Source organism: Phyllosticta citriasiana (assembly GCF_038021145.1).
Source record: "Phyllosticta citriasiana strain CBS 120426 chromosome Unknown IWZ02scaffold_1, whole genome shotgun sequence".
NCBI classification, from domain to species: Eukaryota; Fungi; Ascomycota; class Dothideomycetes; order Botryosphaeriales; family Phyllostictaceae; genus Phyllosticta; species Phyllosticta citriasiana.
In genome coordinates this window covers 450,867-465,299 of record NW_027117278.1, presented here as the reverse complement: position 1 = coordinate 465,299, position 14,433 = coordinate 450,867, and the positions used below count along the sequence as shown (strand labels likewise).

General features: G+C 56.5%; 5 protein-coding genes across 5 annotated transcripts; 2 read left to right on the top strand and 3 right to left on the bottom strand.

The window, feature by feature from the left end:
* Positions 1-345: 345 nt before the first annotated feature.
* On the bottom strand, positions 346-1,267 carry IWZ02DRAFT_486367 (putative phosphoglycerate mutase; the record flags this gene model as incomplete). Its single annotated transcript, XM_066769252.1, has 2 exons — positions 346-1,046; positions 1,219-1,267. The coding sequence occupies 2 exons, from the start codon at positions 1,265-1,267 to the stop codon at positions 346-348; spliced, it is 750 nt and encodes a 249-aa protein (XP_066626809.1).
* Positions 1,268-1,786: 519 nt separating this feature from the next.
* IWZ02DRAFT_370111 (beta-lactamase-like protein) lies at positions 1,787-2,893 on the bottom strand (the record flags this gene model as incomplete). The annotated part of the gene is made up of 2 exons (XM_066764485.1): positions 1,787-2,467; positions 2,519-2,893. 2 exons carry the CDS (start codon positions 2,891-2,893, stop codon positions 1,787-1,789), a joined length of 1,056 nt encoding a protein of 351 aa, XP_066626808.1.
* A 2,047-nt stretch (positions 2,894-4,940) lies between these two features.
* IWZ02DRAFT_428910 (multicopper oxidase-domain-containing protein) lies at positions 4,941-7,706 on the top strand (the record flags this gene model as incomplete). Its single annotated transcript, XM_066765949.1, has 13 exons — positions 4,941-5,214; positions 5,265-5,299; positions 5,351-5,377; positions 5,445-5,578; positions 5,628-5,648; positions 5,698-5,829; positions 5,884-5,979; positions 6,032-6,375; positions 6,423-6,869; positions 6,920-7,041; positions 7,092-7,252; positions 7,310-7,335; positions 7,567-7,706. 13 exons carry the CDS (start codon positions 4,941-4,943, stop codon positions 7,704-7,706), a joined length of 1,959 nt encoding a protein of 652 aa, XP_066626807.1.
* A 1,530-nt stretch (positions 7,707-9,236) lies between these two features.
* IWZ02DRAFT_466858 (putative flavin-containing polyamine oxidase) lies at positions 9,237-11,008 on the top strand (the record flags this gene model as incomplete). Its single annotated transcript, XM_066768524.1, has 3 exons — positions 9,237-9,280; positions 9,347-9,959; positions 10,046-11,008. The coding sequence occupies 3 exons, from the start codon at positions 9,237-9,239 to the stop codon at positions 11,006-11,008; spliced, it is 1,620 nt and encodes a 539-aa protein (XP_066626806.1).
* A 732-nt stretch (positions 11,009-11,740) lies between these two features.
* IWZ02DRAFT_438433 (uncharacterized protein) lies at positions 11,741-13,995 on the bottom strand. Its single transcript, XM_066766723.1, has 2 exons — positions 13,639-13,995; positions 11,741-13,588 (listed from the first exon to the last, which is right to left on the bottom strand). The coding sequence occupies exons 1-2, from the start codon at positions 13,702-13,704 to the stop codon at positions 11,924-11,926; spliced, it is 1,731 nt and encodes a 576-aa protein (XP_066626805.1). The 5' UTR covers positions 13,705-13,995; the 3' UTR covers positions 11,741-11,923.
* Between the last annotated feature and the right edge of the window lie 438 nt (positions 13,996-14,433).

Sequence of the window (14,433 nt, the reverse complement as noted above, 5' to 3'; positions counted from 1 at the left end):
CGCATCACTCGCGCCTCATGGCCTTTCCTTCACCTCACTTGCGTTTCTGGGTGCCGTTTGGTGAATGCCGTCTTCATTACGTTTGCCTTTGGAGAAAAGAGTGAAATCAGCGATTCTTTGTTGTACGGGGTAATGAATGGGGAGTGGCGTTGGGTGCGCGAGGGAGGGAGTAAGGAGACGAGACCTAGGGAGTGAATTCAACGCTGGTGGAAGAAGAGCCAGGGGTCTTGTATCCATTCTATTTCTGTGTATTGCTGCCGTCTTCTGCTGTATCTATTCCGGTCAATGTCTTCTATAATTCAACCTCGCCGGCCCATCTACATGACCCATGTGCCTGCCCATCATCTAATTCTTCACCTCTTCCTCCACCACCTCCTCCTCCCCCTCCTTCGCCAACGGCAAAGGCAACGCCAACCCGAGCAAAAACGCCGGCTCCTCCACACTATGATGCTGATAACTCAACACACCCACACCGCCCGGCTCCATCATCATGCTCAGCGGCGTGTCCATGCTATACCCGAGCCACCTCTTAGCAAACGCGCGCAGCAAGTGTCCATGCGCAACCAACACCACATCGACCGCCTTCTCGCCATGCATATACGGTCCCTGCATGGCCCTAATCTCACGAATCAAATCGTCCAGCCGCGCCGTAACCTGCGCCGGGCCCTCGCCGCCCTCGCACCCATCGCGCCAAATATCCCACGGGCGGTCGGCGTCCAGACCGGCGGCGGCGCGGCGCGCGCGGATCTCCTTGGTCAAGAGGCCCTCGTAGGCGCCGTAGTCCCACTCGGCGAGGCGCGACGTCGTGTGCACCTTGGCGGCAGAGGCGAGGGCGGTTTTGGCGGGCGCCGAGAAGAGCAGGTCGTAGGTTTGCCGGGCGCGCAGGCGCGGCGAGATGTAGACGGCGGCGAGGCGCGAGGGGTTGATGAGTCTGTTGGCGCCGACGAGGGCGCGGCCGCTGCCGAGGACTTGTCGTTCGCCGTTGGGCGTGAGCGGGAGTTCGGTCACGCCTGTGTAGCGCCCGTTGATGGTCCATTCGGTTTCGCCTGTGTAGGAGGGAGGGGGTTAGTGCTGGTGGAATTTCGGAGATACCACCACCATCGCCGCCGCATGTCGTGGACCCTGTTTGAGGTTGAGAAGAAGAGGGGACAAAGGGGGAGGGAGGGACGGGACAGCGGCAGGGGCGCTTGCTCAGGTGGTGCAGTGTACGTCACGAACCATGTCTAGCGAGGTAGACTCGCGGTGTTCCAGCGTCTTTGTCGGACATGTTTTTGTTGGTTGCGTCTCGATTTGTCGGGCGTGGGTTGCCAGGTGCTGCAAGCGCCGCGTGTGTGGATGCGACGCGGCGGCGGCGGTGGCGGCGGCGCTTGGGATTTCTTTTTTTCCCTTTTTTTCCTTTTTTTCCCTTTTTTTTCCTTTTTTTTTTCCTTTTTTTCTTTGCACCGTTTGCCCTGCGCGGGGCTGGATGCGCGCGCGGTCTGGAGAGCGCCCACATGGCGCGGAGCTTTTCCACGACTACGGCTCTGATTCCGCCGCGCTGCTTGCCCCTGACTCGGCTGCGCTTCACCTATCATGATGCCATGGCGTTGGAGAGCCACTGGAGCCACGGCAACCTCCAGCTCCAGTATGTTCCCTTGGTCCGTTGGTCATAGAAGCTCGGCTCCGGCCGTCTGCAATGTGCCGTGTGGTATCTCATTGTTGCCAGTGTGCTCTGCCGTCTACCCTAGTCCGAGTTTTGGTGAAAGAAGAAGAGAAAAATTGGTCGTCGTCGGCCATCACTCCTCCATTACCGCATGATGCTCTGCAACACAGCCCTGTCTCCAAACTGCTTCCTTGCTTCCTCCACCATCCGCCTTGGAGCCACAATCGAGTACTTGACGTCATCGCCCTCCTCCATCCACGTAATGTACTCGTCGCCACGGTAAAACGTCGTCTCCGTCACGGGCACCTTGTCGGCAAAGAGCTTGTCGAAGAGGGCAATGACGGCCACGAGGCTGCTCTCGGCGTCCGCGGCCATCGTACTGCGCCCGCAGCTTGCCGTCACTCTCTTGGCCGCCCCGTAGCCCTCGTGGTCGTACTCGTTGAGCCCCTCTGCTATCGCGTACTCGTTTTGCAGCCGCACGAAGTTGAGCAGCTTGCGCAGAGTCGACATGTAGTCGACCAGGTCGCCCTCGCGCGCAAACACGATGGCCATGTCGTCCTCGCCCCGCTCGTAAAATGTGTCGCCCACATACAGCCAGCGCTCTTGGTGATCGTACCAAGCCATCTCGTCCGGGAGGTGGCCGGGGGCGTGGATGGTTGTAATGTCGAGCTTCTGCCCGTCGTGGCACAGGTGCTCGCCATCCTTGGCCCACTTGGACGGTCTGTAATCGGGTGCCGGCCGCCGGAGGAGATTGCATAAACTGTGCTCGGGAAGGTTCCCGGTGATGAAGGATGGCGCGTTGCCCGACGCTACCACGGTCGAGTACTTGGAGCCCTTGGAGGCTGTTATGGCATATTTTGATCTTGTTATGGCGACGCCCGACGACGTTGCGCTGGTTGATGGAGGCGTCGGGAACTGCTCCACTGCGCCAATGCGGTCATAATGGCAATGGTTGATGATGACATAGTAATGTCGTTCTGGAAAGCCGTTGCTTTGGCGTGGATTCAGTGGCTTGCCGCCATTGTCGGGGATGGGGTATTCTTCGAGAAACTGTCGAATCTTGTAAACCTCGACCGACGAGTCGCGAGGGACGCCGGCGCCCGTGTTTGCGAGAATCAGGACTGGGAGCTGCGGGTGCAGCTTTGCGTATATCAGAGGATGGGCGCAGAAGCGGTCATCTTCGGCAATCACAAAGGTCGACCGGTTCAGGCGACGGGCGGAGAAGGACGAGGATGCGGATGACTGCAACATCAGAGGAGGCGCGAGAGGAAAAAGGGAACTCTTCGAATGCCCCGTCTGCCAGACCGCCTTAATGCGGCAAGGTAGGCAAGTATACTTACATCAAACGTCATACTCTCATCTCCGGCACGTCCCAACGGGATTCCTCATTGCTCTGGAGCCTCCTTACTAAAAAGCTAAGCGACAATGCGGATACCCACGTGGAGATCGAAAGGATCCTGATGCTCCCCGCCCGCCAACAACCACCGCATCGACTTTGACCTTCAGTCCGACGCCCGGATTCGCCGGATCATGACTGCGCTCCAGGTTCGCCATGCGGGCAAGGCCTCTCCCGCACGGCAAGGTGCGATCCGCCATTCGCCAGACGACGTGGTCAGCGCCATCGTACATCTACCGCTTCCGCTTCCGCTTCCGCTTCCGCGCGGCCAGCCCAAACGAGCTCTGCGCATGGTCGACCATGCCGGGAATAGGACGAACTGAACCCACAAATGCACCTACGCACTTTCGAACTGTGCCGCAATGGTCCATACGGCAATTGCCCAGCGTTTCTGCGCTTCTTCGATTGCTGAGCATCGGTCCGAGGCCTGTTGAGAGAAGCCGTAGCGCACACGGTCACGGCCGGGGGCTTCTGTGAATTGGATGCTCGAATGCTCCCGACTCTTTGGATCAAGGGAGCTTGAATGCTTCGGTCAGCCGTCTGTTGAAGCATACGAACGCTCATCATCTGCTTCTTACTTCTGTCCTGTGTGCAACGGCTTCAGCCATCAGCCTCGGTCCTTTTGAGCGGCTGCGAACGACGAGCACTTTATGGTGATCGGCCGCACCCTGCTCCATCCCCCCGAAAGCTTTACCTGATAAGTGCAACATCGACTGGACGGCTCTCAAAACTTTCCGCGAAACTCGGAGTATGCGTGGCGTTTGCTCACCTCAGCCCTGAAGCTCCAGCCCGAACGATTCTGTGGCCCCATTACCCATTGTGGCAACAATTGTCGAACAACCACGCCAAGCTTATATGTTTGAGGCACGTAAGCGCGCTCAATGACCCTTTTGCTGCTTTGGCCGTCAATCTCTTGTGAAAGCCATCTGGTTAGCAGCATTTTCCAGTCACTGCATCTATCCATCGGGCCACTCACGATTTACGCAGGAGCTCTTACCTCGGCTGCATCACGTCCAAACAGTAGGCAACAAGTCAATGCCAAGTGTAGCACCGAGGGTACATATCCTGCCATTGATACCTATTTGACTGTTTCTTCAGTCGGAATGTTGGCTTGGCTGTCTCACAAGGCTGGCCCCGCATACACCTAAAAAGCAAAAGTTCCAGCGCCATTCTGCGGTATTCCCCGACCACCATCAATTTTCCCACTCGGCTCTGCCCGCCTCCCTACGCGTGCGTGAGAATCTGGCTTCAAGTCACCGCCAATGAGCTTGCAGGGCGGCATCTTGGGGTGCGCTTATCTCAACAACGTCAGCCTGCGCTTATACGAGCACACCAGCTTTCCCGTCCTAGCAAATGGACAAATGTCTGTCCGAAGCTCCGGAGATTGCTCAGTGGTCGTCTGAATGGTCACTGGATGCTCGCAACAGACCAAAAAGATGATCAATCTTCCGCATCGTGACCATGGCCTTCTTGGTCATGGTCGACTTCCACCCTTCCGGCCTCCCCCCTGCCAGTGGTTTTTTTTGCCTTTGCGGCTATGCAATATTCTGACTGAGATGCTCCCAGCATGCCGTCATGCGTACACCGCACGAGATATGATCTTGTGGCGTTTAGCTGGCGCTCGGAGCTCGAGGTAAATGGATGGCCTGCCTAGATGATCTGAGGCTGAGTGATGATATGAGCCCTCTATTGGTGACCGTCACGTACGTACATCATGTCTGGACATGGTATGGAGGACGCAACCCTCCATTATCGGATGAACCGGTGGTCAGCATTTGTCTCAGCTGAAGCTTGAGAAACGGTTGCTGCCGCGGCCATATTTGTACGCGGAATGACGCTGCTCATTGGCAAAAAACCCCCTCGTCTGAAATCTTCTCAATTCTTCTCAAATCCCCCACCGCCATGGGGTTCTTCAACACGTGTTGGGATCTGCTCCTGCATCTGCCCTTCTTTGAGCCACTGGGAGGCCTAGACCATGGCCATGGCGGCCAACAGCCTCTCTCGCTTCATAATGATTTGACTTGGCATCCGCACGATGCTTCCAACGGCTTTACCTGCACTTATCCGGACATGAAGGGCTACAAGAATTGCAATGGCCCGGACGATCGGAGCTGTTGGCTGAAGGACACTTCGTCCAGACAGCCCCTTTTCTCGCAGTATGACATTCACACGGACTGTATGCCAAGCTTGAGGACTGCTCATCTGCAACTGCTTACACGGCGACAGACGAAAACAACTGGCCACAAGGTGTTATTCGTGAAGTGCGTACTGGAGACTCTCCCAACGAAACACCGAGCTGACGGACCTTGCAGTACTGGATCGAGGTCGGTGAACAGATTGTAAGCGAGCGCTTGATTCATTCGTCCGGAAGTTGTATGCAAGCGGGACGGCTAATTGTGCTCAAAGCTTGTCAACGACGGCTACTCCAAACCACATGGCAAGGTGATCAACGGCACCTACCCTGGTCCTATGATCGAAGCGTGCTGGGGAGACGAGATTGTCGTGCACGTCAAGAATTGGGTAGCAACAAATGGCACAACGTAAGCTCTGCGGCCACCGAAACGTCCCTGTGTTACTGACGTGCGTTAGGATCCACTGGCATGGCATTCGGTAAGCTTTGCGGCCACCAAAAAGCTTGTCTGCGACTAACTCGATGTAGTATGCTGGGCTCGAATGAAATGGACGGTGTGAATGGAGTGACGCAGTGTCCGATTGCGTATGGTGAAGAATTCACTTATAAATTCAAGGCGACTCAATACGGCAATTCCTGGTACCATTCACACTATTCGAGGTCAGGGTCCATCTCCTCCTTTGTAACTCGCTGAGGTAGCTTACTCCCTATCAGTCAGTACTCAGATGGCGTTGCAGGCCCCCTGAGAATCCACGGTCCCGATTCTGCGAATTGGGACAAGGAGTGGAAGCCCCTCATAATGACCGACTGGTAAAGTACCGAATACTCTTTCGCCTGTCTTTTTGGTACTGACTGGCTCCAGGTTCCACAAGAGCTCGTTTGAATTGTTCACTCAAGAGATGACTTCGACCGAGCCACAAACCAATGCAAACTCTACTAGTCCACCGAAGGGCGACAGCATATTGCTTGATGGACACGGCCATTATGACTGCAAGCTCTCGAATGACACGAAGATGTGTGCACCGGGATGGGAGTCCTACTACGAGAACACTTTTGAGCCCGGCAAGCGTTACCTGATCAATTTGATCAACGGTGGCACAAGCGCTGCCTTCATCTTCAGTATTGACGAGCACAAGATGAAAGTTATTGCGGCTGATTTTGTGCCAATCGAACCATACGAGACCAATGCAGTCCTTCTCAATCCCGGTAAGTCAACGTGTCCACAAACACACAACCCGTACTAAGTGACGCAGGTCAACGCTACTCCGTTATCATCGAGGCCAATGCAAAGCCAGGCAACTACTGGATCCGCACCAATATCCCCAAACCCAGCAACGCTGGTGGCGAAAATGAGTTTGGCTGCGGAAATGTGACCGATAGACACAACGGTCTGACAGGCATTGTACGCTACGATGCCCGCAGCACCGAATTGCCCACGTCGACCGCGAACGAATTCCCAAACAACTGCCACGATGAGCCGTGGGAACTGCTGCACCCCATCTACAAGTGGCAAGTTGACCAGCACCCGCAAAACGACGTCCTCGTCAACACGTACACGATTGGCATTGAGACAGAGGAGCGCTCGCACAATGCGTTCCGCTGGGAACTCACAAACATCCCGCTATGGCTCGACTTTGACAACCCGACCATTCTGAACGTTGAGAACAAGACGTGGAATCCAGAGTACAATATTGTAGACTGTATGGCTTCTGCCTTCCTGCATCATCCCCAAACACTGACAGAGATACAGACAACTTCAACAGCGGCTTCGTCTACCTGATCATCTCAGCCGACGTAGACCGCCTCGTCGGCGCAGACAAGAGAGAAGTCCCAGCCGGTCATCCAATCCATCTCCACGGCCACGACTTTGCTGTAAGCTCCCGACCTCGCGTTCATCGACCAGAAACTAAACAAATTCAAAGATCCTCGCGCAGAGCAGCGACCCGTACAATCCAAACCAAGACCCGCTCACGAAGTTCGCCCTCGCTAACCCACCGCGCCGCGATACGGTCTTCGTGCCGAGCAACGGCTACGTCGCGTTGGCGTTCAAGCCAGACAACCCAGGCGCTTGGGCGGTGCATTGGTAAGTGGAAGCAGTTGGAAAGACTGTGTGATCGTGCCTTGCTGACGGAGCTTTTAGTCACTTGAACTTTCACGCTAGCTCTGGTAAGTTCCTACGCGCTCATTGCTGTTTGCCCGATGGACGGCGGCTTTGGTGGAATTTGATGGAGTTGGCTGAAGGATTGCTTCTTCGGGCTAGCGAAGCACCCGGCTCATGCCTTTTTGGTCTACTTCAACTGCCCCCTATCCTCCTCAACCACATCGCACTGCCCTCTGCCACCATATCTCACCCTTTCTCATGACAAGAAGCAATTCGCTAACACTACACACCATCAGGCCTCGCGATGCAGATCCTCGAACGGCAAGGAGAAATCCTCACAACCAACGGCAACCTCGAGGAGACGTACGAGACTTGCGCTAGCTGGAAGAAGTACGATGCGGCGCACCCGGTCCACCAGGAGGACTCTGGCATCTGATGGACTACACTTGCTTGCTGGACTTGAGGAAAAAAAAAAAAAAAAAACAAGAGGCAAGAAAAGGAGAGGAACGACGGCTGAGGAATGCTCTGGATCCATATCTTTTGCGTCACAGGACTGATTGGCTGCTTGACCGATTGACCATTTGGATGCTACACCATCTCCATATCTCGATGTATGTCTACACTAATGAATTTGTGTCTTACCTTGCTCCGATGGTGGCTGGCAAGAGGGCAGTCACGGGGAAAGGAAGACTGAGCTCGGCGACGTTTTGGAGATGCTCAGCTTCGGCATCAGTGACTTTCTGTATTCGCGGTTGCGCGTCTCCGTCACTTGCCAGGAGACAGCATCAAAACCAGCCCACTTGACGCCTTCGATAAGACTTGCGGATGCACTTCTCCTCTCGGGAGTCTCCCGTAATGAGAGCCTACAGGTCCATAACTTTCCCGTTGCGCGTTGGAGACGCGTGAACCTGGAGAGCATCATTGCGATGACCGGTGGAAGATGCACCCTGAGGACCAAAGAGGGCCCGAGCAGGAAAGCCAAGCTTATCCACAAAGCAATAAGAGGCTAAAGTTTAATTGTTAGGCATGACCTTGGGACGGGCGAGGCGGACCAGCACGTCTTCTCGAATCATATGGCGCAGGGTTGATGCATGCTCGGGCCGAAGGACGATCACCGCCGTCCGTTATCACCCACTACCCACCCATCCATCACCTACCTCAGCCACCCAGCCGGACGCCAGCCAGCCAGCAAGCACAACTTACAGTGCATGGACCTAAAGCCAACGCATCGCCGAGTGCGCCAAAGTCGCACAGTTTATCAGGCAGCTTGTGACGGAGGCAGCAACGCCTAAAGACTCGGCAATGAGATGACGCCAAAGTGGCACGCATACATTGCTTTTGCAATTCGGTTCGGCATTGAGGCGACAAGATGCACGACATGTCGGCAACAAAAAGCAGCGTACCGTACCGTTGTAACCCCCGCGTACCTACATTTTTTCTTTTTTTCTTTTTTTCTTTTTTTCTTTTTTTCTCTTTTTTTTCCCTCCCCCCGTCCGCCTCGTTCGCTCGCTCGCTCGCATCCAACTTCCTGTCTGTGCCCGCCTTATCTGGACCCCAACCCGCTGAGATCATCTGCCAGGCACACGACACGCACGCACACGCCCGCCCTGTGACCTGACACGCTCCCCGCCCTCGACTGCGTGCGACTGCCCCCTTTTTCTTAGTGGAACGCGTGGGCGCAAGTCTTCGCGGAGCAAAAGCCCTTGTTCAACAATGAATGCCGTTGGCCTTTTTTGTCCGAAGACAGGCAGGCAGCTTTGTGTGTGGCCGGCCTATCATTGCTGTTGATGTCTTTTGCCAAAGGCACGCGGCATCATTGTGCCGTTGCTCCGTATAAAAGAATCAACTGTGGGAGCTGCGGGGTGATTTTCATTTGTGCTGAAGTTTTGTCCTTTTTAATTTCTGTTTCCGTTACTCTTTGTTTTTGGTACGGGTGCCTTCGAGGAGCATTCGTTTGCCGTCCAATATGCGGTTCCAAGCAAGAGCTTTGCAGGCTTCTTTGATCTTGACGTCTGCCTTTTCCGTCTGCGCGCGCGTGGTGGTCAGCAACAACAGCAACAACAACAACAACAACAGGCCGAGGAGCAACGACGAGCAGCAGCAGCAGCAGCAATGCCGGCAAACAACGGTCGCCATCCTCGGCGCCGGAGTCGCGGGCATCACGGCCGCGCAAGCACTGGCAAACGCGTCAATCTCCGACTTTGTCATTGTCGAAACCAACGACCACATCGGCGGGCGGGCGTACCACACGACGTTTGGACAGAAAGAAGACGGCTCGCCGTACGTCATCGAGCTGGGCGCAAACTGGGTCCAAGGCCTAGGATCCGAAGGCGGACCAGAAAACCCCGTGTGGACCCTTGCGAAGAAGTACAATATCACCAACCAGTACTCGAACTACAGCTCGATTCTCACGTACAATGAGACGGGCTTTGCCGACTATGCGGACCTCCTTGACCAGGCCGACGCCGCGTCGTCGACGGTGGCGCAGTACGCTGGGTACATTTTGACCGAGAATCTGCAAGATGTTTCTGCCCGAGCGGGTTTCTCGCTCGCGGGGTGGAAGCCGAAGAAGAATCCCGCGGCCCAGGCGGCGGAGTGGTGGACGTGGGATTTCGAGTCTGCGTACTCGCCGGATCAGAGCGGGCTGCTGTACGGCGTGGCCAACAGCAACGCAACGTGGAACCAATTCGTAAGTCGTTGCTTGGGGCGACAAGGTCCTTCTTCGATTCGAGAACACGAAACGACGTAGACAAGACTGATGTGGGGCTGCTGCAGAGCGACGAGGACAACTTCGTCCTCGACCAGCGCGGCTTCAACGCGTGGATCATCGGCGAAGCATCGACTTTCCTGACGGCCAACGACTCGCGGCTGCTGCTCAACACGACGGTCAAAGAGATCGCGTACGGTGTCGACGGCGTGACCGTGACCAACGACGACGGCAGCTGCATCAAGGCCTCGTACGCCATCACGACCTTCTCACTCGGCGTCCTCCAAAACGACGTCATCACCTTCACCCCCGAATTGCCCGACTGGAAAAAGCTCGCCATCTCAACCTTCGACATGGGCACCTACACCAAAATCTTCTTCCAATTCAACACGACCTTCTGGCCAACCGACACGCAATACTTCCTCTACGCCGACCCCTCGCGCCGCGGCTACTACCCCATCTGGCAATCGCTCTCAACGCCGGGCTTCCTGCCAGACTCGCACATCATCTTCGCGACCGTCGTAGGCGACGAATCGTACCGCGTCGAGGCGCAGAGCGACGCGCAGACGCAGGCCGAGGCCCTCGCCGTCCTGCGCGAAATGTTCCCGCACGCCGACGTGCCCGAGCCCTCCGCCTTCACGTATCCGCGCTGGAGCCTCGAGCCGTGGACGCACGGCTCATACTCGAATTGGCCCGTCGGCGTGTCGCTCGAGATGCATCAGAATCTGCGCGCCAACGTCGACCGCCTGTGGTTTGCGGGCGAGGCCAATTCGGCCGAGTACTTTGGCTTTTTGCACGGCGCGTGGTTTGAGGGGCGCGATGTGGGCGAGCGCGTTGCCGGGCTGGTTCAGAGTGGTGGTGGTGGTGGTGGTGGTGATGGTGGCTGTGTTAATACTGAAGCGGACGGAAACAAGACGGGTGCTTGTGGCGAGATGCGCAGGTACGAGGTCCTCAGGGGCACGACGCCGGATGAGGCGTACGATATTGCGAATGGGTGGATGGCTAGCTCGTTCTTGACGTATGGCTTGTAGCCGCGAGACACCAGCTACAGCCCGCTGTAGTTGTAGTTGTTGTTGTTGTTGTTGTTGGATTCTGTAATGAATTGGAGTTCCTTTTTTTTTTTTTTTTTTCTTTCTTTTCTTATCTGTCAGCTTTATACTATACCCACGTGGGCCTTTGAGTCGTGGCTGTACTGTACATACCCCCCCCCCCCCCCCCCCCCGTGTGGGATATCTCTTCATGCAGCCTGCAGCCAACTAACTACTCCATAGGTAGCGTGGTGGCTGCCGCGTGCGCTCTTCTAGACGCACCCTCCCGCCAAAAAAAATTATCTCAGTAATTTGACTTTTCTATTTTTGCCAGGTGCACCTACCGACATGCCTACCTTCGATTGTGGCGCTGTAGCGCTTGAGGTCTTGCTTGATGCACATGTAGGAGCAGCGGCGGCGGCAGTTGGATTACTGGAAAAGGATTGGGAGCGGGAGAAAGGAACAGTGGGTGGTGCGTGCTCCTCCAGTCTACATGCCTGCCTACCTGGTACTTAACATACACATTCAGAACCTGACTAGCCACTCACTCACTGAGCTCACTCACTCACTCACTCCATCCTCAGTAGGCAGATAGGTAGGTAGGTAGGCTCAGCTCCTCCTACCTACATGCATACAAGATAGGTAGGTCAAGAAGGGAAGGGGTTCAACTAAAAATGTATGTAACAACGGACAAGACCCGCAAACGCCACGAATGATTGATGGGGAATGATGACGATGACGACGATGATGAATGCGGAGAAAAGAAAAGAGAAAGAGAACGAGATGAGTGTGGCGTGGAGGAGGAGAAGAAAAAGAAGAGAAGAGGAAAAGAGAAGAAGAAAAAACGCCACTACGCACGCACACCTCCCAAGACTGTCCCATCCGTCCGTCCTTCTCTTTCTTTGCACCGAAGCTATCTCAACCATCCCCTCCACCCCCCGCCGTCACACTCTTCCCTCCTCTCCCGGCACCAGCACCAGCCAAGCGCATCTTCTTCTTCAACGGCGCGCCATCATCATCATCATCATCATCGTCATCGTCATCGTCCTCCTCGTCATCGTCATCGCTGCTCTCCACTCTCCTCCCTCCGCCTCCACTCTCATCACTACCGCTTTCCTTGCTGTTCTCCTTCTTGAGTGGTAGTTGCTCGCGCTGCTTGCTGCGCTGCTGCTGCGCCACCGCTTTATCCCTTTCACGCTCCCTTTTATTGTTAGCGTTGAGCAGCGACGACGACGAGGAGGAGGACGTCGCCGCTGCTACTGTGCCGCTGGTGGCAGTGGTGCTGCTGCCACCGGGCGCTGCTGCCGGCGTTGATTGTCTGTCTTTATCCTTCTCCTTATCCTTGTCTTTACTCGAACTTGACGACGCCTTACTGCTCTTCTCCTTGCCATCATCCTTCGGCGGCGGTCTTTTTGAACCCCCCGCCGCAGCCGCCGCCGCAGCAGCAGCTGCCGCACTCGGCGCTTTGAGCTTCAGAATTTTGGTTCCGGGACGGTGGTGCTGCTGCTGCGGGGTACCATCCTTATCCTTCTCCTTCGACGCATTGAGATTTGACGACGAAGACGGCGTATTTGATTTGGGCGAGTCATTTGCGCCGGCTGCTGCAGCTGCGGCAGCCGCCGCCGCTTTCTCGCGATCCGCCTTTTTCACGTAGCTGCTCTTCTTCTTGACTTTTTTGGGCGTCGTGTCGACAGTAGCGGGTGCTGCGTCGTCGTTTTCCGCGTCATTGTCATCGTTGTTTGTGGTATGATTGGCGTTATTGGCGCCCTTTTTGACGGGCGAGATTTTGCCTCCCGCTGCGCCATGACTGCTCGTGCCACCAGGGACAGGCGTGCCGACGCGGCTGCCCAGCGGCGTATTTGCGCTGCCGGTGCCGTGATTGTTGAGTTTGGCCATGGCGTTTCTACTGCTCTGGCGGCCCGAGATGCCCAGACACTTTTCGGCGTGCTGCGCGAAGCGCGTGATGAGCAGGCTGCGCTTACAGTTGGGGCACGTGTGCCAGGGGATGTAAGAGGCGGGCTTGCCACCAGCCGCCAGTTTGGAGAGCTGGCTGTTCGTCGCGCCTTCGGCCCCCGTGCCCCCCTCCGTGTCCTGGCTGCCCGGCGTGTTGTCCTTTTCTTGTCGCTTGATCAGCTCGCGCTCCTTCTTCGTCTTGGCCATGTCCGTTGGGAACGGGTTGTTGTAAATGTCGTGCCCCGGCCGCGAGACGAAAGGGTGCCGGTTGCAGTAGTTTTTGGACAGGTCCGGCATCTGCGCGCCGGCGCCGGCAATGGGATACATGAGGCGCGGCAGCTTGCAGCAGGGGCAGATGATTTCGGGCGTCGTCTTGAGCGGGTTGCCGCGCAGCGTGACGCGACCATTGTCATAGACGGCGGCGGGCGTGTCAATCTTGACCGACGGCGGCTGCGCGGCGCTGCTGCTGGCGCCCTTGGTCTTTTCGGCGTTGTCCTGGTGCTCCTGTATCGCGGCCTGCTCGGCGACGGTGGCCGCCGACTGCATGCGCTGCAGCTTCTCGTCGCGGTGCGTCGACAGGATGATTTCGTGGATGATGTTGCGCAGGCACTCGTCGACTATGCCTGTGGCCTGCCATACGCTCTTAGCCTCTCCCTCGCTCCCAGATGTGCGAGACTTACCACGTCCGCAAAGCTCGGCGCAGCGCCCTGGCCTTTGCCGCTCCCGCTCGCTTTATCCTCCGACATGGCCGCCTTTTTGCAAGGTGCCCAATCTATAGTCTGTACAGAGCGAAAGATGCGTGAAACGACGCTACTCAAGTCGGCAACAAGCGCAAGTACATGGGCAGCCCGAGTGATTGCTGAGCCGGGGGCCGGGTGGGTTCTCGGCGCGAAGCCGAAGTTGTAGAGCCGCGGCGGACGGACGGACAGAGGTGGTGGTGGTGATGTAGTATCGGACAAGGGTAGATCGCGCACAGCGCCCAGCGCCGACTTGGATCGAGGTCGCGTCAAGTCTCGTCTCCGAGGAGCGCAGCCGGTGGGGGGGGGGGGGGGGGGGGGGGGGGGGAGAAGAATGTCTCCCGGTCTGGTTCGGTTGGAGGTAGGTGCTTGAACTGGGCTCGACGGCCCGTCACGAGCCCAGCAGTCGCGTTATGCGAGGCGGCGTCTGTCGATCATGCCTTGGATGCTTCGAGACCGGGGAGGCGCAAGACGTGGGAGCCCGCTCTTTCGCAAAAGTAGGTGACGACTGACGGACGAGGCACAATTGTTGGAGGTTGGATGTCTGGGTAAGACCCAAGGGTCGCTCACAGATGGAGCCGCACTCGCATTAGCGCGCATCAGCCACACTGACGCCACCGTCGGCGGGCATGCAGTGCCACATCCAATCTCCTGTCAAAAGTCATGGCAGCTTTTGTTCATGCAAGAGGCCAATCATGATATAGCATGAATGGCAAGCCTATCAACCGTCATGATGAC